The following is a 24030-nucleotide window of genomic DNA, read 5'->3' as shown; positions in this document are numbered from 1 at the left end:
AGCATTGTATATTAACTTAAAATTATTATATAAAAATTAAATTAAATATATAAAATAAAATACATATAATAAACGTGGCGACGTGGGTAAAAATTTTGGTGGGCTTAATTGGGCCATGTGTAAAGTATTTTATACTAGATCAGACCTGATAAAATATTGGGCCTCTTATACCTAGACTTAAGCATGAATCCTTAATGAATTTCAGTTTCAAAATTACTTTTACTCTGTTATTGAAACCAACACAAATTACAATACATATATATATATAAAAAGCATACAATAGTACCACTCAAAAACTTTACAATCTCATTACATCACTCTCACTCCTCACAAGATTCCAACAATTCTTCACTTTCACCACCTCAATTTTGCTGGGAAATACTGTATGAGAGAGAGCATCATATGATCAGAATCAACATAAAACCCAAAAAAAAAAAAGATTATCACATACAACCAAAGATAAATAAAATCCAAATGTATGGCTAAAAAAATTCACCTTTTCAATGAGAGAGAGGTAGTAAGGCTTCACTTCTTCCACATTGATCCTCACCTTACTCTTGCTGTACAAATCATACTTGCTGCAATTCAACAAAATCACAAACCACCAAAACAAGTAAGCAACAAAGGGAAAAATGGATTCTTGATTCTTGATCACTAATTTAGGCAATTCCTTACTTGAATATTTGAAGCCACTTGAGATTTTCTTCATCTTCCTCATTCATCAAGTGCTTGTAGGCCCCGGATCTGTGCAAAGCTGAGGCAACACACGAATTAGATCGTGGGCCCCACCACCGAGATTCGATGAATATTTTGTTTAAATTATTTATGTATGTACCGTAGAATGAATGGTATCGGATTATGAAAAGGCCAGCAGATGCCAGACTTGATTTGTTTTCCTTAGCCACCTTTAAATAATAAGAAAAAAAATTATATGTCGAATTAATGCCGATAAACATATGATATGAAAAGATGTAACACGAACATGTAACATAAGTAATTAAGTATGGTGTGTACCAAATACATGTAGTCATCGTGCCCCCACGACATTAGTACTTTGTCGAGCCCACAACCCTCCTTGTACACTCCGAACTTCGTGTTGTAAGTAGGGTTGTTGTAATCCGGATTTTCCTTAAAATGCTACACAAAATTAAACAACAAAAGTAATTAAGATTCAAAATCTCTATAATGTTTCAAAGCCTAAATAGTTCAAATTTTAGCTAAAGACCTTGTGATGAACAATTGATTCGTCGAAACCACATCCAACGGGGAATGTATCTCCCACGACCGCCCATTGCGGTAGCTCCCCAAAGCTAGGGTGAAGAAGAACTTTTCCAAGATCTACGCGAGACAAATTCTGTTAGATTAGATTGACAATATATATGACTGAATATTCGGATGAAATCATTTATACCATGAATTAGGCCAGTCAAGTGTAGCCAGTCTTGATCAGGATAGTCTTTTCGGATGGCTTCAGCGGTTTGCAACAAGTGCTCAATTTGAGGCTCATCCAAATCAGGATCACTCTCATCAACAACATTGTTTAGGAGTTCACAACACTCCCATATGCTCATTTCCACCTTGTCCAATTTCCCATATTCTGCTCTCATTCTTTTCACCTGCACCCGAAATAAAATAAAATTAATAACAATATTAATTCTCCTGTGAAAAAAATATTAATGTGAGTGAGAAATTACAAAGTCATAAGTCTGGTTAATGTGATTGGTTCTATAGAAATTCTCCACCCCTTCCTGCCTCTCACTTTCAGCATCATAATCCCTGTTTCAAATAAAACACACAATAATTAATTCATTAAATTATGCAAATAAAATTGAGTGAATTAAAGTCCTACACAGATTATTATTATTATTATTATTATTATTATTATTATTATTATTATTACAAATAATAAAAAATTAATTATATATATATGTGTGTGTAAATTGATTGAATTAAGTCCTGAGAAAGGTTCATGATTATTCCTGGTCCAGTAATATGAATTTGTCATATGTCCAAACATAAAATTGATGTCCAGAATTTTGTCGGTGGCGCTATCATGTCATGAATCAGTGCTTACCCAGAATTTAATGATGATTAACAAACAGTTAATTAAGCAGTGTTAATTGAGTTTATCCAATTAAAATTAAACGAATTATGGGAGAGAGAAAAACACCTAAAGTTATGGCCAAAGGAATTGGCATGTGGCATCACAAATCCTTCATTGTAAATCAAATCATTTTCACTATGCCCCTTTTCCTCCACTTCAAGCCCTGTTTTCCAACCACAAAAAAAAATACACAAGAATAAAATTTAAAAAAGACTGAAATTAAATTAAATCCATAATAAATTCTTTAAATTAAGAACTAAATAAACATATAAACTCAAGAAAAAGGGTCAAAACTACATCTAAAGGGGGAAAATAAAAAATATGAAGTAAAAAACCAATAATCTCAAGAAAAAAAATGAAAATTACCAAAGTGAGGATGGTGAGGAATGAGGATAGTCATCTTTAATCACAGAAAATATGAAGAAACGAAAAAGAAGAAGAAAAGAAATAGTTGTTGGTGGCATTTTTGAGGAAGAAAAAGAGCAGTATTTATAATTGCCGGAAAGTCCTTCCCTGAGAATTCAGAGGAATGAAGTCCTTCACTGAAATTCTGCAACTCTTATATACTTTTTCCTTCATTATACTAATATTTATTATTAATTTAATATTGTAGGAGTATATTTTGTTTACTATAGGAATTCATTACTTATTAAACCGCCAGCTGTCCAGGCAATAAAAAACAAAACGTGAAAAGATATTATTGAGAGGCGCGTGGGGACCACGCTGAGTCAGACTCGCGTTGGATTATCACATTTCCTTCTGATTGGAGGTGGGCCCCAGTGACGTGGATGCCAGCCAAGGAGTTAGACATTTCAAACCTTAAAACAGATTCTGTTAAACTTGTGATTAATCTCTCTGTCCTTTCCCATTTAAATTAGCATTTTTTATTTTTTTTTAAGTATAGGAGTATATTTCACTGAAATGATATATTTTTAATATTGATATTCTTATTGTATTCTCTCATCTGTAACATTTTGTGCTGATAAAGGAATATTTAGTTACTAATGAAACGGATAAGTACAAATTTAGTGCTCTATCTTTTATTAATTTAAAAAAGTACGTAGTATATCATAGTATTAATTATCTTATCTGGTAGTATTTTAATATTTTTATTTTAGAAAATGATTTCGTATTTTATTTTATATTCTTGATCTCAAGTTAATTGTGTATTTTTTAACACAAGATTTAATAAAGTGATATTTAGTAGTAAGTTAACTAGAGATAATAATGTATAAGTATTTAATTAAGTAAGTAAGGGATTGAAACAATGTTAATCTGTGTTAGATTTTTTATAATATTGGTATCAATACCAAAATAGTAGTTGCAAATAGTACAAATTGATTCAAAATTTTGAATTATAGTGTACTAATATTAATGAGATATGAGTACCTAATATAATGTGAGTGTGGTATATATAGTTTATATGTCTTCAGCAAAACTTACATAAAATGCGTCCGTGCCTCTCCAAAGAAAAATTGCATCTGAGATTATTGTAATCTATATATAGTAAATGCGTTGATCTTCTTCAAATATAAAATGGCTGCAGGCATAAAGTTTCGAAGTAATCAAAATATATATATTGGATAAGCTTATCCTCTAACGTTTAATATACAACACAAATTTATAATGCATATTAAAATTCATATATAGATATATTATTATTTTATTGAAAGTTGAAACTGTATATTTATAATTATATCTAAATATGGAGTACTATTTTTGCCTGAATCAATTTTATCTTAATATTTTTAATTTGTTAATTACTGTCAATCTTATGATCATAATTTCATAATGCAACTCTTGTTCTTTCTTGTAAATATGAGAATTAGGTTATTCGAAGTTTGTTCTTGACATAAAATATTTGGCTTCGATCATATCCCATCTAATTTTTAATGTTTGTTTCATCCGTGTAGAGTTCTAGTTTCGTCAAACTCTTTACAACCAAATATAATAATGTGCCTTTATAAAGTGATGATAATAAAACATAAGTCATGTCCCATCTATTTTTTAATCGAATGTTAAAGTCTCTTACCAAATATTTTTATGAAAAGAGAATGAAGTGTTACTTGTAAGATTGGAAAATGTAGAACACACAAGTCAATCGATCTGATCTAGTAGTAATGCGCAAATCAATAGTGGTGGTCAAGAAAAATTGTGAAGGAATTCTAAGTTCAAAAATATATTATGCAAAATTGATCAAGATGTGGAATTAAGCCTATATTATAGGTGTATTTTTATTGGGATATTTGCATCTAATATTATAAAAAACTTTATAAATTTATTTTTTTCACATGAATGTTAAACTTGAAACATAGTTTTGATTTTTTTCTATTAACGACAAAATCCGACTATATATCATTTGTTATTAAATCATACTGTATAAGATATGGTTATCAGTATCACTGAAAAATGCTAGTAATGTGATTATCAAGTTCCTAGAAGTCAAATGTTATTATCCATTTCATTTTAATGTAGTTGGATTGTATAGTCGATGGAAAAGAAATTAACAATTGAAATAATATTTAAATTTATGATATTATATGTCAAGTTCAAAAATCCTGATAAAAAAAATTTAAATTTTTTTTGTAATATTAGACATTAATATCCTATTTTTATTTATATTTTCCATTTGATAACTAGATGATCTAGCACAAGACAAATTTCGCCTAATTAAACATTTTGACTAGAAAAGTTTGTATACGTACTGTTGACATAAGTTGGGTTTTCGTGGTACGATTGATGGCTGATTTTGATACGTACTAGCTTTGATTAGTCACATATAAAAGGTTATATGTGTGAAATCATTTTATTCATAATAATACTATAATCTACTAATTAGAAGAAGGGAAAATATATCTTAAAAAGTTAATAAAATCACCCCACTCTTACATGCATCAATTACATAATCAGGGCGCAACTAAAATTATAAAATTTAATCAAATTATGGTACATATCGATATTTTAAAATCATTAGAAGAAATTATAAAGTTTGTTACTTGTTTATAGTATCTTATAAGCAAAAAATTGATTAAATTGAATCCAATATAGCAGTAGGAATCATAAATGCAATTATTGCGACGAGTATTTATTTTAATACAATTGTTTAGTTGAAAAAATCAACAATATAATTCAATTAATCCAAAATTTTCAATTGATTTTAAATTTTTTTTTTGACATATCAGAATTTGATAAAATCAGTCTTTCCAATTATTTAATCGGACAAATTAAAGAATTATGTGGTTCAAACTCATGTCATAATTTGGACGGTGAACATTCACGAGTTGAAAACTTTGTTTTGGACTTTCTCCCTATATTACCATATCCACTTTTGTCCCATTCTCTTATATAATCATTTCCACATGATAATCAGTGTAGAAATAAATCTAAGGCCATTTATTGACGGAAATCCGACTCCTATTTATATACGGATTAGTAGATTTGACCATCTTAAAAAAAAGTTTTTTATGGGATATAAAATACTCGAATCAAATCAAGAACATATAATAGCAGTACAGAGTTCAGAATATAAATAACAAAAACTAAATAAACATAAAGTATGTCGTGATATTGAATGCTAGATTGTCATCAATTTTATATTTGAATATATTGATGTTACATTGTCATCATACATCATCATGTAAGCTTTGTCATTTTAATATTTAGAGTTTAGATTTTAGAATAGTAAATTATATTCAAAGGTAGGTAGTAGGTACAATGCAACATTTGGCAATTTTAGATTGTAAAGGTACACGTACCATTGCTAGATATTTATAACTTCGGAAGAGTGGCATAAATCCCTAACTCCTATTTTTATTTCTGGACCGTTACAGTGTACTATAATAATAAAACTAATCAAAAATTAGAGCGACTTTTACTTTAGTGAAGGTTTTGACTATATATCTTAGTGATAATCCAGTTTTAATAAAATTTACGTCACATTCAATAGTGTTAGTAAGTAATTTAATTCATTTTTCTGAAAAAATAACTTTAATTTTTTCTATTTTATTATTAAATATCACTTTCTTAATATATTTACCCAATAGAAATTGTTGGTATATACTCCCTCCGTCCCCCAATTTGAGTCACTCTTTTCCATTTCGGGCCGTCCCCGAATAAGAGTCACTCTTCTCACTTACCATTTTTGGACATCAAAATTACCCTTTATTACACAAAAAGTCAAATGGGCCCCACATTTCACTACCTAACTCCATTTATTACACCACATATTCAAACTTTTCCTTAAAACTCGTGCCGAGTCAAAGAGTGACTCAAATTGGGGGACGGAGGGAGTAGTTTTAGTTGAGATAGAGAAAATAATAGATACGCTACTTCGTCGGTCACCGTCTAAGCAACTATTGTTGGTATTGCCACGTCATTGCACAAAACAGTTATGCACCACAAACTCGCTGCACGTGGAATTTAACGAAATGTGTGATCTCCAGTCTTGTACAAGTGTTTATATTCAACAAATGAGTGAAAAAACGTGATAATTTAGTAATGCTCACAAATTTAGCTTCATCTGGTATAAAAATAAATTAAACAGTAGTACTATTATTATATATAAAACGAGTAAAAGAAAATCCAATTTCTTACTTATTTAAAATAATTACTCCTTCCATTCTCATTCAAAGTGACCACATGATTTGATTTTAGATGGAATTATTAAATGTGATAATATAAAGTGAAAAATGTGATTGAATATTTTAATTTATTTTTAAATACGAAAATGTAAACATCTTAATTAGGACTAAAAGGAGTATTACCAAAGCTGAAAACCGACAGCTTTGTGCAAAAACCGCTATGCATCACTGCCCGATTAACCGATAGAACCGGCGGTTTTCAACACGTTTTCTTTGAACCGTAACCGGCCTGCCCCATAGGACTGGAACCGTGGGTGATGCAAGACCTTCGTGAAGCCATGTAGCTAAGCAAGAATAAGATCAAAAGCAACATAACTCTTAATAACAACATATTGAAAACGAAAGCATAAATGTCGCAACTAACCAGCATTACTCAAAACTGCCGTTCTACTCCAAAAGGGGCAAGAGGCCTAAATCAAACATATATTCGAATATTCCATAGATATCAACTGTAAGGAATGAGAAAACCGGTTCTAACATACACAATGACTATACCTGTCTATGTTACAATGTACTATCAAGTGTCGGCATCGGCCATCTGTTATCAGGAGTTAGAAATTGACTCGTACTGGAAGTTGAACTGAACGACTCACCGTTGGTTTCTTAGGATTTGTTGGCTGCTCGTGCCCTCCAAATTGAATATGTGCAAGCAAATCTATTGTTATATTTTCATTCTCTTGGATGGGCCTTGATCGATGATGGGATCAACAGTCGCCAACTGCTCCTGCTGGGTATCGGAGCTCTTCTCTCCCTCGGGAGTGGGAGGAGCATAACCCTCTGGAAAAGGCGGTGGCGGGGGAGCAGGAGGCAGCTGCGAAGAAGTATAACTTAGTTGATATGCATCACAGAAGAAAATGGCTAAGAGCCTAGCATACATTTACTGTTCAATGAGAGGGGCAGCGGTACATGAACTATTTTTACATCATTGAATTGACACGAGAGAAAAGAGAATACACGATCAAGAGATAAGGTTGCCCAAAAGATAACCAATTGCATATCCTATGTGATGCTTTCCTTTTACCCTCGCTTCAAACTTTTTAACGAACGTAAAAAAGTTGATAACTTGAAATAAATTGATACAATTTGCACCAGTAAAGCAAGATTGTGCTCTACCTTGCGTTGCAGTGAAGCAAGAATATGGTCTACACGCTTAAGTTCCTTGAAGTTAATGGTCTCTTTAGGAGCTTTAGGTTCAGAGCTTGCACTCTCATTTTCAGCATCAACTGTTTCAGAGAAAAGCACAAATGAATGCAACACTCTTGAAAGGTAGGATCCCATTCACGAGCTTCCTCTATTTATGGAAGCCTGAGCTTTCAACTAAGAAGGATCTACAGGTTAATATATTGTAAAATTTCTCTCTTTTCTCTACCAAGTAACAGTTCTCCTGCTTGTGAAATGTGAATCATATCTAGTAGAAATGGAGGGCATGTTTTGCTTAAGGTGCTTTTTCTGCCTCATGCATGTGCAGATCAAAGTGACGAGCAAAATGCTGCATATAAAATACAATTAAGAACAAATATGGATTGTTTTGAAGATGCTGTTTTTGCAGTAATTTTTTTCATTGCAGCGGTTATGGGATTGCAGCATTCTTTGTCATAGGAATTGAAATTGAAAAATACCGTATCCAATTTTCTCTAACTTCGATGCTGCAGTGTTGAATGCCTTCGATATATGGTACAGCGCACGTCCCTGGCAGAAGATAGCTCAGCATTAGACAAGGAAATACCCAAAGCCTAACATACGCAAGCTACTACATACCATTTCAAATTTATGAACATCTGATCAAAAATCAATAGAATGGTGGGAAAGAACATGAACACTGAATCTTTCTAGAGGAGCAAAGGGATATGATCAATATCATTCCCTTTCTTCCTATCCTTTGAACCTAAGAACTCGAAATCCCACAATAGAAACTTCAGAATGAGAAAATTGGATATGGTGGCAATGTGCATACACCCAAAAACATGTGAGCTTGCAACAAAGGCCACTGCACATGAGAAATTAAACCAAACTACCCCAGAATCTACTGCCAATTCATATCGCTATTTAAAGCTCAGAAAATCAGAAGGGGTAGAGGAACACTAACAACTCGAGAAGAAAATACGTTGCAGAGCTGAGGCGCCTGGTACACCGATCCATCCAAGATGTAGTAAGTCAGCATAGGCATCACCTTCTCAGGTCCATCCCTCTTTTGTTATTTAAAAACAAATAAATGTGGCTCCAACACTTCACTCAACATAAACTCTGTTCCTGTCATCTTCCTTGATGCAGAAAATTACTAAATTCGTTACATCAAACTTCACCTCAACACACAATCTTCACAAACTTCATCTCACAAACTCCAAATATTTTTATAATTAAGCTCAATTTCAAGCAGACCAAAGGAAATTACACAATGAACACCTTATACCCAAAAATGTATAATCAATAGCCATCTCTACTAACCAGGATTGAATTAATGTTTACCAAAACACTGTTTCAACTTTCCAATCCTAAACAATAGCAATCGAACTATCTGATACTCAATAAAAATTGAGACTTACGAGAGGTGAGAGATGTCGAGGGGGTGAATAGCGCGGACCCGAAGCTGCTCATTATTGCACGAATAGTCGTAGAAGGGGGGGAGAGGGCGAAGTAATCGAAAACTAGGTTTCGGTCGAGCGGATATGTGTTGAGCCATAGCTGATCGCGAAAGCAAATGCTAGTCATGTCTGTTCCCGGCGGCGGCGTAGCCATGGTTCCATCCGCCGGCGGTGGAATCATCGGCGTCGTCGCCATGGTTGTGTATCTTGCAGAGTAGAAGCTCAAATTTTAGGGGCGAGAAGTCACATATTTTTGGTCGATTTTTGTTTAATAAAAATCCTCTATTAGTATCATTTCGACTTTTCCAAATCCAATTGATATCATAACCTTTCAATTAAATTTTTTATTTAATTATATAATCAATTAGAAACAATTTAGACCCGAGGCGAGGAAGTCTTTCGATTTATGTCCCTTCCTTTTGAGGAGTCTTCTCTCACGAAACTGTTTTTCTTCCACAAATTTCCTCTTGTTTGTTTCCTTTCTCACAGAAAAAAAAAGAAAAGTTAAAATAATCCCCAGGTGAAATTTCCATGAAAATTTCCTAATAGCTATCAACCTGTTGGAATTCAACTCTGTGGATTCCAACAGACCAATACTCTTCCATCCAATCCACCCCAACCCAAATCAGTTTCCCCTAATCCAAACATATTCGCCACCTGTTTGAAGAATTGCCCCAGAGAGAAAGAATCGCTTAATCCTGATCAAAATTGCAATCTTTATTCACCATACGAAGAAAAAAGGGAATAAAATATGTCTAGCATCTATTCGATTTCCTCTGCGAATCAATCTCCGGCGAGATCAAGTGATCAGAAAATCACGCAGTGCACGGTGAGCTGCGTGTATCAGACGCACATTGCCGGATACTGGCGCAATGTGACTGTGGTGTGGAGCAAGAACATCATGATGAACTCGTTGCGGATTTCTGTGGAAAGCGTTGAGCGTGATCAAGTTTGCACGTGCAAGCTCGAGCTTAAACCTTGGCATTTTTGGTCAAGAAAAGGCAACAAAAGTTTCATGGTTGATGGGAATCAGCTCGAGCTCTACTGGGATTTCCGATCGGCCACATTCTCTGGTCCAGAGCCGAGTAAAGACTTCTACGTGGCATTGGTTTTCGGTGAGGAGATTGTGCTGTTGCTCGGTGACATGGAGAAGAAGGCGTATAAGACGACGAAAGCTCGAGCTGCAATGGTCGAGGCTCTGATGTTTTACAAGGAGGAGCATGTGTTTGGCAAGAAGTCGTTCTCCACGAGGGTGAGGTTCGATCAGGGCAGGGAGCACGATGTGGTGGTGGAGAGCTCGACTGCGGGGGACAAGGATCCAGAGATGTGGATTAGCGTTGATGGGATTGTGTTGGTACACATTAGGAACTTGCAGTGGAAATTCAGGGGCAACCAGACTGTGGTAGTGAATAATCAGCCTGTGCAGGTCTTCTGGGACGTGCACGCATGGCTGTTCTGCTTGCCTGGGATGGGCCACGGCCTCTTCATCTTCAAGGCCGGGGGCGAGGGGGACAGTGAGGGGGATGACGACACTCAGTGTGATGGGAGTGACTGCAGCGGCCCCAGCAGGTACTCCTCTGCGAGGAGCTACTCAAAGTCCGTGGAGACGTGCTTCTTTCTGTATGCGTGGAAGATTGAGTGAGGGAGGAAAAAAGGCTTAAAAGAGGTAAGGGGGTGTAAAGGCAAAGTGGTGTAATCTTGTGAGGTTTGTTAGGTAAAGTTTTATTAAGAATGCACCTTGTTTTTTTTTGTTTTTATTGCTTGTGTTCTTGATGATTGTTTTAACACATGTTTTGTGCTAGAATAGAACATAAACTGATTTTTTTTGTCAAGTTATATACCCTTCATTTAGGCCAAGAAATCATTTTTCTGACTATACTTTATCATCAAAACTGTTGGTTTTCAAGTCTTTTTGAAGTTGTTTTAGTACTACTATTTCAAGATTTCTAAGTTCATCATGTGCTCTCTAAAATTAGCAGTTTTTGAGATGCCTGAGCTTCTGTCTTAACATGTCTCTGTTGATTGTTATTGTATGTTACCAGATTTGACTATATCTTGTCACCTATTCTATTGCAGGATTAATACGTTCAACCAAAGACTAACCGGCTGATCTTTCATGGGGAAACTCTATATGCAAACAAGGCTGCTCCCCTCTTTAAGAATACTCCAATTTTTTGTTCCTGATATTAATACACCAATTTTTATTCTATAGTCCATGATAAACAACTAACTCTACCTTGTATCTGCTCCATATGACGGCTCCCTGTACAAGAAGTTTTGCAGCTACAGAACTATGTAACAAAAGATCCCTACCCATTTGTTTGTACCAGGCAAGTTAGAAATGTAAATAAACTTCAAACATTTTGCATTTGTGAAAAAGACTGCATTTTGGATACCATTTCATTCACCATACAGTGCTAGCCCATCTTTATTAATGCCCTCTTCTTCATCATTTCATCTAGCAGTACATCTTAGAAGGTGCTACCAAAGTCATTGCTATTTGTGTTGTATTATGTGAATATATATATGAATATGAACCTGCTGTTGTGTGAATCTTGCTCAAATGTCGAAACTAGGATCTTGCAACATCATGTATGTGTATCTAGGAGTTCTTTTTCCCTCTAAATCAATATGAATCTATTTGAAAATTATGTGGGATTTGATCAAATTCGTTTGCATCGTGTATTTCTGTGTGTTGTGTATGTGTGCAAAGACACCATAGCCCATACAGAGTTGCATTGAGTATTAGTATTTATATTTTGGTGAGTGACAGATGATTCATGTATTGGGCTTTTAAAGCAATTTCTGAAGAATGGGCCAAATAAAAGTGTGATCAAGTCCTAGTAAAGGTAGCTTTTGAGATGGGCCTTTCAGAGAGGTTTTATCTAATTAATAATTAGCCAAGGATTAATTTCATAAATTGCTACTCCTACTAAATTGTGGCATTTGTATAATTGTAACATGGGTAAACTGCCAAAAACCACAAGATTTTAGTGTTGTTTTTGCTTCTGCTATTGCCATTTATAACAAATGTACATGGTAAATTAATAATTTTCCTCCCTAAATCAAGAGCACATTTTCCCCTAAAACCAAACAAAAACACATACATATTTCTCATACAAATTAAATTTGGTAAGCCATGGTCTGATTAATAATCTAGTGGCCACAAAAAATTTGAAGTGTGAGTAACAATAGATGTATGCACGTGCAAGTTGGGGTGATGAGTCCAAAAAAACAACCTCAAAAAATGCCAAAAAAAGAAGCATAAAACATGTGCGTAGCATTAATGTTTTTGTTCCGAGAATGGTGAGTTTCAAGGATCACGCTTTGGATTGAATCAAGGAGACAGGACCACTGACTAATAACACACTACTCTTCATTAAGAGAATGTTTACCACTGTGGTTAATTACTTAAATTAAAACTACCTTAATTATTTTAATACAAACAAACTAGATCTCTCCTAAGATAAAGTGGCACTTAAGTACAAAGCACTTCAATATGTATAATATTGCAAGTACAAAAAGGTCTTCAATATAAGCTGTTTAGGAGCTTATAAATTTTTAAAATATTTGGAAAAATAAGTTACTCCTAATTATAAGATGTAAAAATAAGCTCCAACAACGATGAAAATTACCATTATATTTATATATAACACTTGTAAAAAATCATTATAGATGGAAAAGGTGATCGGAAATCCACTTATAGTGGTCTTGCATTGTGGGTGTCATGATTGTACTCATCATTAAAAGATGATTTATACAAGTAACAACTTAAAGCAATAAAAAAGGCAATGCTAATGATGGCTTCATAATTATGATCCTTCAACCTTTTAGCATGTTAAAGCACAATTTTGCAATCATATAATATCATTATCTAATGATGAAAGAGTGTCATTACAAAAGTCATAAAACGGTTAATAATCATAAAACGGTTAATAGTCGTATTTTATCATGTCAAATATACTCATACCTAGATCAAGAAATTAAATTGGAAAACCAATAAAAAAGAAAAATTGATTAAAAAAAGGTAAATATTTGACTTGGACTCATCTTCTCACACTAATGAAGGTAATACCATACGTTTCATTTCGGAAATAAAATGTCCCGAGAAAAAATTTCTGGACGAAATTGCCTTATACTCGTCAGAATATTTTTAACGGGGCATTTATATTCAAAATAAAACGTTGGGTAACTTTTTACAATTAACAGAGACATTTTCGTTAAAACGCTAAAACGGCTCGAACCGGGGCTGCTGCTGCATGGCGAATGAGTAGCTTAGCAACGGCGAAAATGCAAACTTCGTATTCGCGGGAAAATTATGGACCGTTGGATCAATCAAACTCTTCTTCCCCAACGCTTCGAGAGCTCTGACCTGCGATCTGAGGGATTTGAGATAATTCGCCGCTTCATCCAGCATCGACGCCGTGTCCATTTTCCCGCCGCCGGGGACCAGCTTCTGCAAAACCCTGATTCTCTCGCTGATCCTCTCTCTCCTCTGCCTCGCCGCCACCGTCTGCGGATCGCTCGAAACCCGCACGTTCTTCCTCCTCGGCCTCTCCGCCGCCTCCTCGCCGAAGCTCACCGGCCTCAGCGCCGCCGCGCGGTAGATTAGCTCCTTCATCTGCGCGATCGCCTCCGCGTCCGGCTCGTCGCCCGACGACTGGAAATTGATGTTCGAAGATGACGGAATCGGAACCGGTTTTTCTAATTTTTTTGAAATTTGCCGGTTTTCCGATGTGAGGTGGAAACCGCCGCTGTGATCGGAAAATTTCGACCGGAAATCGAGATTCGTTGATCGGATCGGCGCCTCTCTCTTCCTCTTTTTGTCATTAGCTGAAGATCCGTGGCGATCTTGAGTGATTTCTTCTGAATTTCGCGAAAATGAAGGAGCTGTTTTCCTCAGTTTCGCGAAATTCCAGAGGTTTTCGCAGTCCGAGAAGATGAGGGAGATTCCGTCGTCTTGCTCGGCTGATGTGGCGGTGGTGTTGGCAAGGCAGTCGAGGGATGCGAATGAGGCGGTGTTTGCTGCCGATCCAGCATTGACGGCGACATCCCAACCGTTGTTGTTGTTGAAGCAGAGAGGGTTGTAATTTGTGCTTGACATTATGAAGCTTTGCTGAAGCACATTGCCCCAATCAATATTATCCATTTGATTCTTCTTTGTCACTATTAATCATGAAAACAAAATGGTTTAAGGTAGCAAAATTGGGACAAGTATATATGGTGTAAAATCAAGAAGAAGAAGAGATAAATTATGCAGATGCATACCTTAAAGAGGAGCAGAATCAAGAATTAGTTATGAATTGTGCTGATTTGGGATAGAAGCTTATATAGAAAGAATAATAGGAGGGTTTATGTATATTTTAATATACTACCACACTAAAAAATGAGCAGTACTTGGAAACTAGTACTACATGCTATTTGAATGAAGCATTTTATAATTTAGTACTACTATTATTATTTTATTTTTGACAGTTGACAGGAGATGCATTTGGTTTTTCAAAAGATAAGGCTTTGTGAAGAGCATGAGATTTCAGAAGTAGTAGTACTCCTCCAAAAGCTGTTTTAGCATGCGCTCTGTAAAGGTTGTAATTTACAAGATTATATTTTGATCTTCAAAGATTTCCACTAATCATAGTTTAATCATAGCTATTTATCATATGGAAATGGAAAATGACCTTTTAGATAGAAGTAAGGAGGTGAGTAGTGGGAATGATTCGAAATTTTAAGAGGATTTTAGCATGCAATACAAATTGTGTTTTGCTATCATTGATAAGACACTAGCTAGATAATACAACTTCCAACTTGCTCATAGGATTTTGTCTCCTTCATATTTCAACTCTATTAGTAGTATTCTTCTCATTTGTTTAGTTTATCATCATTATATCACCACCCGAATTGGGTGATACAATGTCAGGGGTCGATCGATCCCACTATCAACCCATGATCGATCCATGAGAACCACAAAATTTCATTAAGTTCATCTTTCATTGAAGATGTCCCAAATTGGAGTTCACTTCTGTTCTTCATCCGCCATTCTTACCTGCGCCAGTTGTCGTTCTACACCTACCTTACTATTTTAGCTACGATCTTATCCATTGTGTTCAATTCCACAAGTTCTGTTTACTGGATCCTGTCATTGCATACACACATGCACACAAAGCTGTAGACCTTGCCACACTCTCTCTCACACACATATCAAGATTGGTTTTCACTTCTATTCTTCTTCACTTTGTTCGATTACACACGAGTTTCGCTTCCTGGATTAGTCATCTCACACACCCAATTAAAGTTAGGCATGACCACTCTCTCACTCATACACACACATCTCTTATTCTCACACACTAGTGGCTAGATAGGCAGGCATTGAGAAAATCAGGGAAGGTTGTTTCAGATGGGTTTCCCACATGCACCCTATCAAATACAGCTCACCAAAATGGGCTGCCATTGCAGTTTCAGCTGCTTATTTGCCAACTCATTATTTAAAATGAAACCAACAATTTTAAATCCCTAATCTTTTTTAAAAGATCTATATATATTTTTTAATTTTAAATTCAATTATCAGGCTTACATTATAAATTAAATCTACTATCTTGGATTTGACTGTTTGCTATCATCAACTACATTAGTTTTTTCTTGTTCATAATTAATGGTACAATGTCGGTGGTCAAAATAAATACAGTTTGAAAATCATCAACAATAATATTATCTTCTCAAAATCAGTGATACAATTTGCTAATTATCCAATACTTATACCAACCATATTGATCAAATAAAAATATTCTTTGATCTATAGTCAACTTATTCCAGGAATGAAAACAAATCATATCAAATTCTTGAGATTTAGTCATGTCACATGCGAGTAGTATTTTTGACCCATCTTTAATCTCCTTATAAAATTACAACTCCATATATCAGATTTAAAAGGGGGCCCAAATTTAACCCGGCCCACTTAACTCTAAATGGTGTTGAAGTATGAACAATGAAATTATAGAATATTCAAATTACATAATATTGCTATTAAAGATAAATAATTATAAAGTATGAATATCGAATAATGGGTTGTATATAATGTGTTTTTGAGTTAAAACTAAAAGTAATTAACAAATTAGGAGTATTATATAGTAATAAAGTTTATGATACTTTTATATATGAAAAATAATACTATCACTTGATTGTGTTGCGTTGTTGCCGTCGCTTAGAAACCGGTTGTTCTTGTAGAACCGGAACGGAATCGGCTCGAAGAAAGGAAGACGATTCCGACCCCACTCTATGTTCAAAATCAGTATATTTTTCCGGTTTAAGCTAGCAATCACCAAAACGGTCGATTTTTATGGCCAGCTCAGCAAAAAAACCATCCAATTATAGTTGTCGGAACAAATGCTGAAGAGAGGTAATTGAATTTTATATATTTGTTTTGGATTGCCATATTTAGATATACTAGTACAATTCATTATGTGAATGGGACACATTCCCTTCTTTATCTTAATGTATTTATTGCTGTTATTATTTTTTTATTTTTTAAAAGAGTAATTTAATCAAGTGCATGTCTTGATTTTGTGTCGACCGTCGGATATAATTTGGAAATAATCCCCCAACATTTATTATACGAATGGATGGGGGCAAGAAAATCAAAATCTCAATATGATAAATTTGAAGGGGACCCTTTCTTTCATGATAGAAATTCGGATTTAGTAGCAACGTCATGATCATTATGAAATTATCTCAAAGTTCAATATTTCTTGTTAAATACTCCATTCGTCCCTTTAAGTTTGTCCCACTTTTTCGTTTCCGTCTATCCCATAAAATTTGTCCCATTTCACTTTTACAATTTTTGGTGGTGGACCTCATATTTCACTAACTCATTCCTACTTACATTTTATTATAAAATTAATATATAAAAGTGGACCCACATTCCACTAACTTTTTCAACTCACTTTTCATTATATTTCTTAAAATTCATGTCAGATCAAAATGGAAGAATATTTGGGGGACGAAGGGAGTAATGATTAACATATACTATATCATATTTATAACAATATAACGATGATAAATCATAATATTGAGTAATTTTAGGAAATGTCATCCCAATCATAATCATACTAATTAACATTTATACCCTTTTATAATTAAATCAAGTAAAAAAAATCTACACGTCATTTTTAAGCCATTAGATCAATAAATCTAATGTCTGTCAATTGCTCTTTATTACTTCATCCTTACCATAAAGTTTGTTATAGTTTGACCCAACACAGATTTTAAGAAATTATTTGACTTTGAATTAAACGGAGGTGTGCAGTGGAATAAGAGTTCCACATTGAGGAGATTGATGAGTGTATTTAATGTCTATTTTTTATTCCAAGTGGGATAGACTAAAATGGTAAAAAGAGACAAACTTTGTGGGACATAGGGATACATTATTTAGATCTTAGTTATTATTTGAAAAAAATATTAAATAAATAAAAATACATGAAAAATAAACTCTCCAAATAAATAAAATAATAAAGGTTAATTCTTTTTTAACAAGGAGAATTAGAAATGCATTACAATTTCATAAATTGGGCCAGATCTTGATCTAATTTGGTACGAATTCGGGTTAGCTGTGTACCGTAGGCCTACCCACTAGCAAATCTAAGGCCCATTAAAATATCGGGCCGGTCCAGTTAAATGGAGATCCAAACTCCAATCATAGTCGACCCAAAATACTAATCATTCATATCGTTCAGTTATTTGCCGCCGGTTTTCACTTCCCCGTCGACCACTGAATTTATCCTAACCATGGCGGCGGCGGTTCCCTCCGGCGGCGTTCATCTGCTTCATCCTCGCCCGTGGCTACGGCACCTCCAGCGAGCAGCTCGGCCGCTCTCGGGTATCGCGGCATCTTCACGAGTCGACCACGCTGAAGAACTCAATTCCACGGCCGAAACGCCTGAACCTCCAATGAGAAGAAGCGAGGAAAAGGATACGGCGGCGTATTACCCGAAGCGAGGCCAGATTCTGGAGCTCGTGTGTGAGAGCTTAGCTTACAAAGGCAAGGGCTTGTGCAAGGTCGCCGGAACCGGTTTCGTCGTCATGTGCGACCGCGTGCTGCCTGGGGAGAAATTCATCGGACGCGTGACGCGGAAGAAGGACAATTATGCTGAGGTGTGTTTAATTATTTGACTGATTTTGATAATTTCATTGATGAACTCAAAAATTGTGGATTTAGGTTGAGTTGCTTACATTAGTGATTGCTAATCTGCATCTGCTGGATTGATATTGGATTATTAATGGTAGTATTCTGAAATTAGGAGATGGAATGGCTGAATTTTGAGTTGATTATAGTGGCTTATTGAAATGGCAGGTGAAGAAATTGGAGACAATTAGTCCGCATTGGGATATGGTAGAAGCGCCATGTGAGTATGCATCACACTGTGGAGGTTGTAAAACACAGAACTTGTTTTACGAAGCTCAGGTCAGGGCGAAGGAGCAGCAGGTGCTCGAACTGGTTGTGCATGTTGGAAAGTTTTCTAATAAAGACCTCGAAGTTGATGACGTCATGAAGCCTATTGTTCCTTGTGATATCCAGTTCCACTATCGGAACAAGGTCAGTGTGTATAGATAATCCTGCTATACCTCTATGTACCTGATTTTTCCATTGTTAGGAAGGAAATTCATCCGAAGATTACTAGTAGTTGTTATGTATTTCAGCTGCATGTTTTTAGCGTAATGCAATCAAACATGAGATCGTCATGTTTCATAATCATGCAATACTAATCTACAGAAATGAGATTTGCAAAATTAATGGGGGCTGAAATAGGGAGAAATGAGAGAAATTTACGAGTCTGATCATTTTTGTGGCTATGTAGATGGAATTCTCCTTTGGGACCAAAAGGTGGGTGCCGGCAGAGATGTTATTACAAGAGGTTGAAGAACCCAACAAATATGCTTTGGGATTGCACGCTCCTGGATTTTTTGATAAGGTTCTTAATGTCGATAAATGCTTGTTGCAAAGTGATCCAGCAAACAAGGTATACAAGTTCATTTCTCATAGCTTCTCATTTCCCATTAATAAAACCTATCATATTCTGGTATAGTGTGATTGTTGCTGGATTTGTTCAGATGTTTCTATGATTTTGAGACAAGTTGTGCATGTCCGTTGACCCTATGATGAGATATAGACATGCTAAGTAGGTTATTTTATAGTATCATATTCCTCTATCAACAAGCATAAGAATATAATCTACCATCACTTACCTTTCCGTGACAAAAAAATTGTCTAGCCATATAACAAGAATGGGAATGTCTGTTGTCTTCTTGATATATTGATTATATTCTTAGTTTTCCCCGATTCAGAACTTCATTTGTTGGTGTCACAATAGGGTGTGTGTGGTAGAATATGCTAGATCTTTTCTTTTTAAAAAATCTCTCTGATTTATAGGTCCTTGCAGCTATTCAAGACATTTGGAGAAACCCAGAATTCGGTCTTTCTCCTTATGATGTGCACTCCCATCGTGGATTTCTGAAGCATTTCATGCTCAGAACTGGCAGGTAATAGAGTTAGCTGTCTATGTTATTATTTGCTGATATTTGGTTTTAGTTTGAACCCTGTAATTATGTTGCTTGAACTTCTCTTTTACAGAGAAAGATAACACTGTGCCAATAACCTTCTATCCTTAGAATAGATGGAAGGATCAACTTTGAATTCTTTTTATAACCATTCCCATGTAGCCTAATATTTGAAAATAAGATGTTGAATTCCTAGGATGTACCTGTATCAGATACCACTAGGATCTTTTCTGTTTCAGTGCCCATCTATCTAGAAATGGCCATTGGCATTTGAATATCAATCTGACTGCACTGTTGCAGGAATGTCGAAACTGGCCAGCCTGAACTTATGGTTAATTTTGTGACTTCCTCTTACCAACCAGAACTGCTGAAGCCCCTTGTAGATAAAATTTCCCCCTTCCCTGATGTGGTGAGTGGTTAAATATATGTTTTGCTGATTTTTTCAGTGAGCTGCAGAGGACTCACAGGATCTAGTTCTCGCCAAAATTATTATAGTTCACTTTTTGATTTGTTTTATACACTTTACTCTGGAAATATTTTCTCTTGAGCTCAAACATATCAAATTGTCATAGCATGACTAAATGGGTGCAGAGAGATTAATGTTATCAAGCTCCCTGTCTACTAATTTTTTCGTAAGTTTATTTCCTTGCCACATACGGGTCATATTCCTTGTGATTTGTGAAGGCCCTGTTATTCTGATCAAGGCGGATTACACCCAAATTAATTTTATAGTATGTAAATGTAGTATCACTGTGAAACAGTGTAGACCTACCAAATATCATTTGATAGACATAAGTTTTGATGATAGTAAGGTGTAAACTTCATACTGCAGGTAAGCATCATGAACAATGTAAATACTTCTGTGGGAAACACATCCATGGGAGAGCAGGAGTATACACTCTTTGGCAAACCAACAATTACAGAGAGCCTTAGAGGTTTAAACTTTCAAATTTCTGCCAACTCTTTCTTCCAGACTAATACGCACCAGGTATGCAACAGAAAGATCAGAACAGCTTCATAGGTTTTGTTATTTTGTGTTTCTCTCTGTTGCATGCGTTGATTTTACAGTCTTTATGACTAGATTGATCTTCTTTAAGATTATTTCCTATTCATGTTAACAATTGATGCAATCTGTGAATAGTTATATACTGCAGGCTGAGATTCTGTATAAATTGATAGAGGACTGCTCTTTTCTGAAAGGAGATGGATCGGAGATCGTTTTAGATCTCTTCTGTGGGACAGGAACCATTGGTTTAACACTTGCCAAGAAGTAATCTTTTTAAGCCTGCTCCATTATTTGGATGAGAGTTTATATAGCTAATGATGTTTTCCCTTAATTGTTTTATCTCTTCTCAGGGCGAAACACGTTTTTGGGTTCGAGATAGTTGACCAAGCCATAAAAGATGCACGTCGTAATGCTGATCTTAATGGAATAAGTAATGCCACATTTGTTCAAGGGGATCTTAACAAAATTGGGGAGAATTTCGGCGAATATTTTCCAAAGCCTGATCTTGTCATCACAGGTTATTATCTTTCTCGATTCAGTTACCTTGTTATCTTTGAAAAAACTAGTACTGGTTGCAGTTTACTAAATCTTGCATTGTATTTAAGTCTATTCTATATTTTTCTGGAGAAAATGCTTGAGACATTTATAGTAGCATAATTCAAAAATGCTAAATATCAAGTACATAGTATTAATTATTCAACTGATACATTCATATAATTTGTATCCAACACCTTTAATATCCGGGGATCAATGACTAAGAGTAACGTCTTTGATACAGCATCATTGCGATGACTGATGTATTTCCAATGATGCAGACCCTAACCGGCCCGGCATGCACATGAAGCTCATCAAATTTTTGCTAAACCTAAAGGCGGACCGGATTGTCTATGTATCATGCAATCCTGCCACGTGTGCTCGTGACCTTGATTACCTCTGTCATGGCGTGGTAAGTCATTATTTCTGTATGAAGAGCTTGTGATGTTAGATTGGAGCTCATCCCGAAATTCTCAATCACGCGAATTGTTGATGCAGCCGGAGAAGAGTATAGAAGGATGCTATAGACTGAAAAGCATTCAACCAGTGGACATGTTTCCACACACTCCCCACATTGAATGTGTTTGTCTGTTAGAGTTAAATGGATTCTGATTCTACCCCATGTCGCAGAAAGCTCACTATGACAGCGGAGTCTGAGATACATGATCGGTAAGCCATTCGAGATATCCTATAGCTTGTTCAAAAATGTGGATAAGGTGTGAACATGACAGAAAAATACAAGTTTCTAAGTATTTATTTTTGATCATTTAGAGAAGCTGCAAATGGACTCCTAATCACTATGAAAAAGCAGAGCATTATATTTGTTTCGAACTTTCTGATCATTCAACACGTTTAGCGTCCTGATTTAGAAGCTTTGAATCTTTAATGGAATTTTTTCTTGTTATTATTGGAGCAGTTAGTTCTTTGTTAGAGTAAATCCTCATCGCCCCTTTTCCTAGCTCACAGCTTTGAACTCTATTTTTGGCAGTAGCATTTCCTCAAATACCTGTTGTGCATTCTCCTTCAAATAACGACATTAATTATGTAGAAGCATTTGACTATATTTTAATGGTTTTTCAACTCAACTTGGTTTAAAATTTACAGTAGAAATTCAACATTGGTTTAAAATTTTAAATAAATCTCTAATACTATAAATTGAAACTGAGTTATCAATCCGGAGACTTAGGATTGAATCAAAATCACGTAATAACTCTCGAAAATTTTCGTAACTCAACTGATTTAAACCAAAACTTCCGTAATCTGTCTAAATGGAATGTTTGTGTCAGCCTCGCTCCTAAGTTTTCATATAGCAAAACCTCAACTCATTCTCTGATAAATATCTTGAACCAACTGTTTGATGAAATGCCTGAACGAAAGTTTACCCTCCAAGTGTTTGTGAATAGTCATGATCTATTTAATTTCTGTTTTTCAAATCGTTGAAATTTCTTACTCCCTCTGTCCCACGCTACTTGAGGCGTTTCTTTTCGGCACGGGATTTAAGAAAGTTGTGTTTAGTGAGTTCAATAAAGTAGAGGAGAGAATAAAGTAAAAGAAAGAAGAGAAAGTAAAGTAAAAGAAAGAATAAAGTATATGAGATTAGATGTTTTGTTTTTAGTCAAAAAAGGAAATGTTTCGAGTAACTTGGGACGGAGGGAGTATTAATATTAATTTAGATTTAGTATCCAATTAGCTCGTATTCCATTACATTACATGCCTTTGAAATGGTTCTACTATTTGGGCTACTAATGATTTGAATCGAAGATGAAAAAACAAAAGGTTGACGTTTCCACAATAATTCAAAACTTTGTTATAAATTTTTCTCTTCCTCTTAATTAATATAGTACTTAGTATATAAAATATCGTAGTAGAACCTTGATTGTATTTTGAGCCCAGAGTAAACAAAAAAAAAGAAAAGAAAAGGAGAGAGACAAAAAATTAACACACAACACAAGAACACACCATTTTATTCATATCTATCATCAGATACATGTATCTTGGAGATGATGAGAAAGGCAAACCACACAAATTGGAAATTGGAAAAGCAGGAAATTATTGGAGATGATGTGATGATAAGAAAGGAAAAACACACAAATTGGAAATTGTTTGGACGCCACACATATGGAAGGAAAGGGAAGAGTGAAGACGCATGCCAAGCTAGAGAGGTATGGGTTTCCCGACCTCAAAGTCCATGTTGTAATAATTGGAGCCGTAGTAAATACCATCATTGTTATGTGTTACAGTGTGTTGTTGACCGGTGGCGGAATCAACGTCTTCCTGCGAGTAAGAGAAGAGCACACTGTAGCTTCCCTTAGTTCCAATGTAGCTAACTTTGATGGAGCTGTTAGCAGGCACATCAGCTGAAGCCATTAACCATAGTTGATTTTTTCGTCTCTGTCTCTTCCGCCCACGACCACTCCTTCTTCACTTCCACAGATGCTTCAACTTTTCCTCTGACAACTTTGGCGATGTTACCTTCGAAGGCCACCTTCAGTCCTCCCGTCACACTCTAACTCTAACTACTCGTAAAAGTAGACGTCGTACGTTATGGTGCTCGTCAAGGTTGTCTTCTAGTTCGATTTGTTTGTAAGCATGGCTGACCCAGCTATGAATGGCTAC

General features: G+C 35.3%; 3 protein-coding genes and 1 pseudogene across 4 annotated transcripts; 2 read left to right on the top strand and 2 right to left on the bottom strand.

Moving 5' to 3' along the window:
- Positions 1-199: 199 nt before the first annotated feature.
- Positions 200-9715, bottom strand: LOC121771727 (annotated as a pseudogene).
- A 196-nt stretch (positions 9716-9911) lies between these two features.
- On the top strand, positions 9912-11787 carry LOC121771726. Of its 2 annotated transcripts, none has more exons than XR_006044204.1 (2): positions 9912-11040; positions 11403-11787. XR_006044204.1 is itself a non-coding variant. In XM_042168581.1 (2 exons), exon 1 carries the CDS (start codon positions 10078-10080, stop codon positions 10966-10968), a length of 891 nt encoding a protein of 296 aa, XP_042024515.1. In that variant the 5' UTR covers positions 9912-10077; the 3' UTR covers positions 10969-10992; positions 11403-11783. The 2 variants fall into 2 exon arrangements, 1 of the variants encoding a protein (XP_042024515.1); XM_042168581.1 differs by having other exon boundaries at positions 9912-10992; positions 11403-11783.
- A 1767-nt stretch (positions 11788-13554) lies between these two features.
- Positions 13555-14475, bottom strand: LOC121771901 (transcription factor bHLH87-like). The gene has a single exon (XM_042168798.1). It carries the CDS (start codon positions 14473-14475, stop codon positions 13555-13557), a length of 921 nt encoding a protein of 306 aa, XP_042024732.1.
- A 3577-nt stretch (positions 14476-18052) lies between these two features.
- LOC121772341 (uncharacterized RNA methyltransferase CT0009-like) lies at positions 18053-22318 on the top strand. Its single transcript, XM_042169403.1, has 10 exons — positions 18053-18470; positions 18670-18912; positions 19175-19336; positions 19747-19856; positions 20175-20283; positions 20707-20862; positions 21029-21144; positions 21231-21397; positions 21696-21826; positions 21913-22318. Exons 1-10 carry the CDS (start codon positions 18105-18107, stop codon positions 22024-22026), a joined length of 1674 nt encoding a protein of 557 aa, XP_042025337.1. The 5' UTR covers positions 18053-18104; the 3' UTR covers positions 22027-22318.
- Positions 22319-24030: the final 1712 nt, after the last annotated feature.

This window comes from Salvia splendens, chromosome 16 (assembly GCF_004379255.2).
Source record: "Salvia splendens isolate huo1 chromosome 16, SspV2, whole genome shotgun sequence".
Classification (NCBI taxonomy): Eukaryota; Viridiplantae; Streptophyta; class Magnoliopsida; order Lamiales; family Lamiaceae; genus Salvia; species Salvia splendens.
The sequence above is the reverse complement of the archived record's forward strand: the minus strand, read 5'-3'. Positions and strand labels throughout refer to the sequence as shown.

What these genes read in the sequence shown, in the direction of transcription:
- LOC121771726 (XM_042168581.1), top strand. Translation starts at nt 10,078, where the DNA reads ATGTCTAGCATCTATTCGATTTCCTCTGCGAATCAATCTCCGGCGAGA.
- LOC121771901 (XM_042168798.1), bottom strand. Translation starts at nt 14,475, where the DNA reads ATGGATAATATTGATTGGGGCAATGTGCTTCAGCAAAGCTTCATAATG.
- LOC121772341 (XM_042169403.1), top strand. Translation starts at nt 18,105, where the DNA reads ATGGCGGCGGCGGTTCCCTCCGGCGGCGTTCATCTGCTTCATCCTCGC. An exon ending in TTTCCCCCTTCCCTGATGTG is followed by an intron (nt 20,284 to 20,706) that starts GTGAGTGGTTAA and finishes TTCATACTGCAG; the next exon opens with GTAAGCATCATGAACAATGT. An exon ending in GCCTGATCTTGTCATCACAG is followed by an intron (nt 21,398 to 21,695) that starts GTTATTATCTTT and finishes CCAATGATGCAG; the next exon opens with ACCCTAACCGGCCCGGCATG.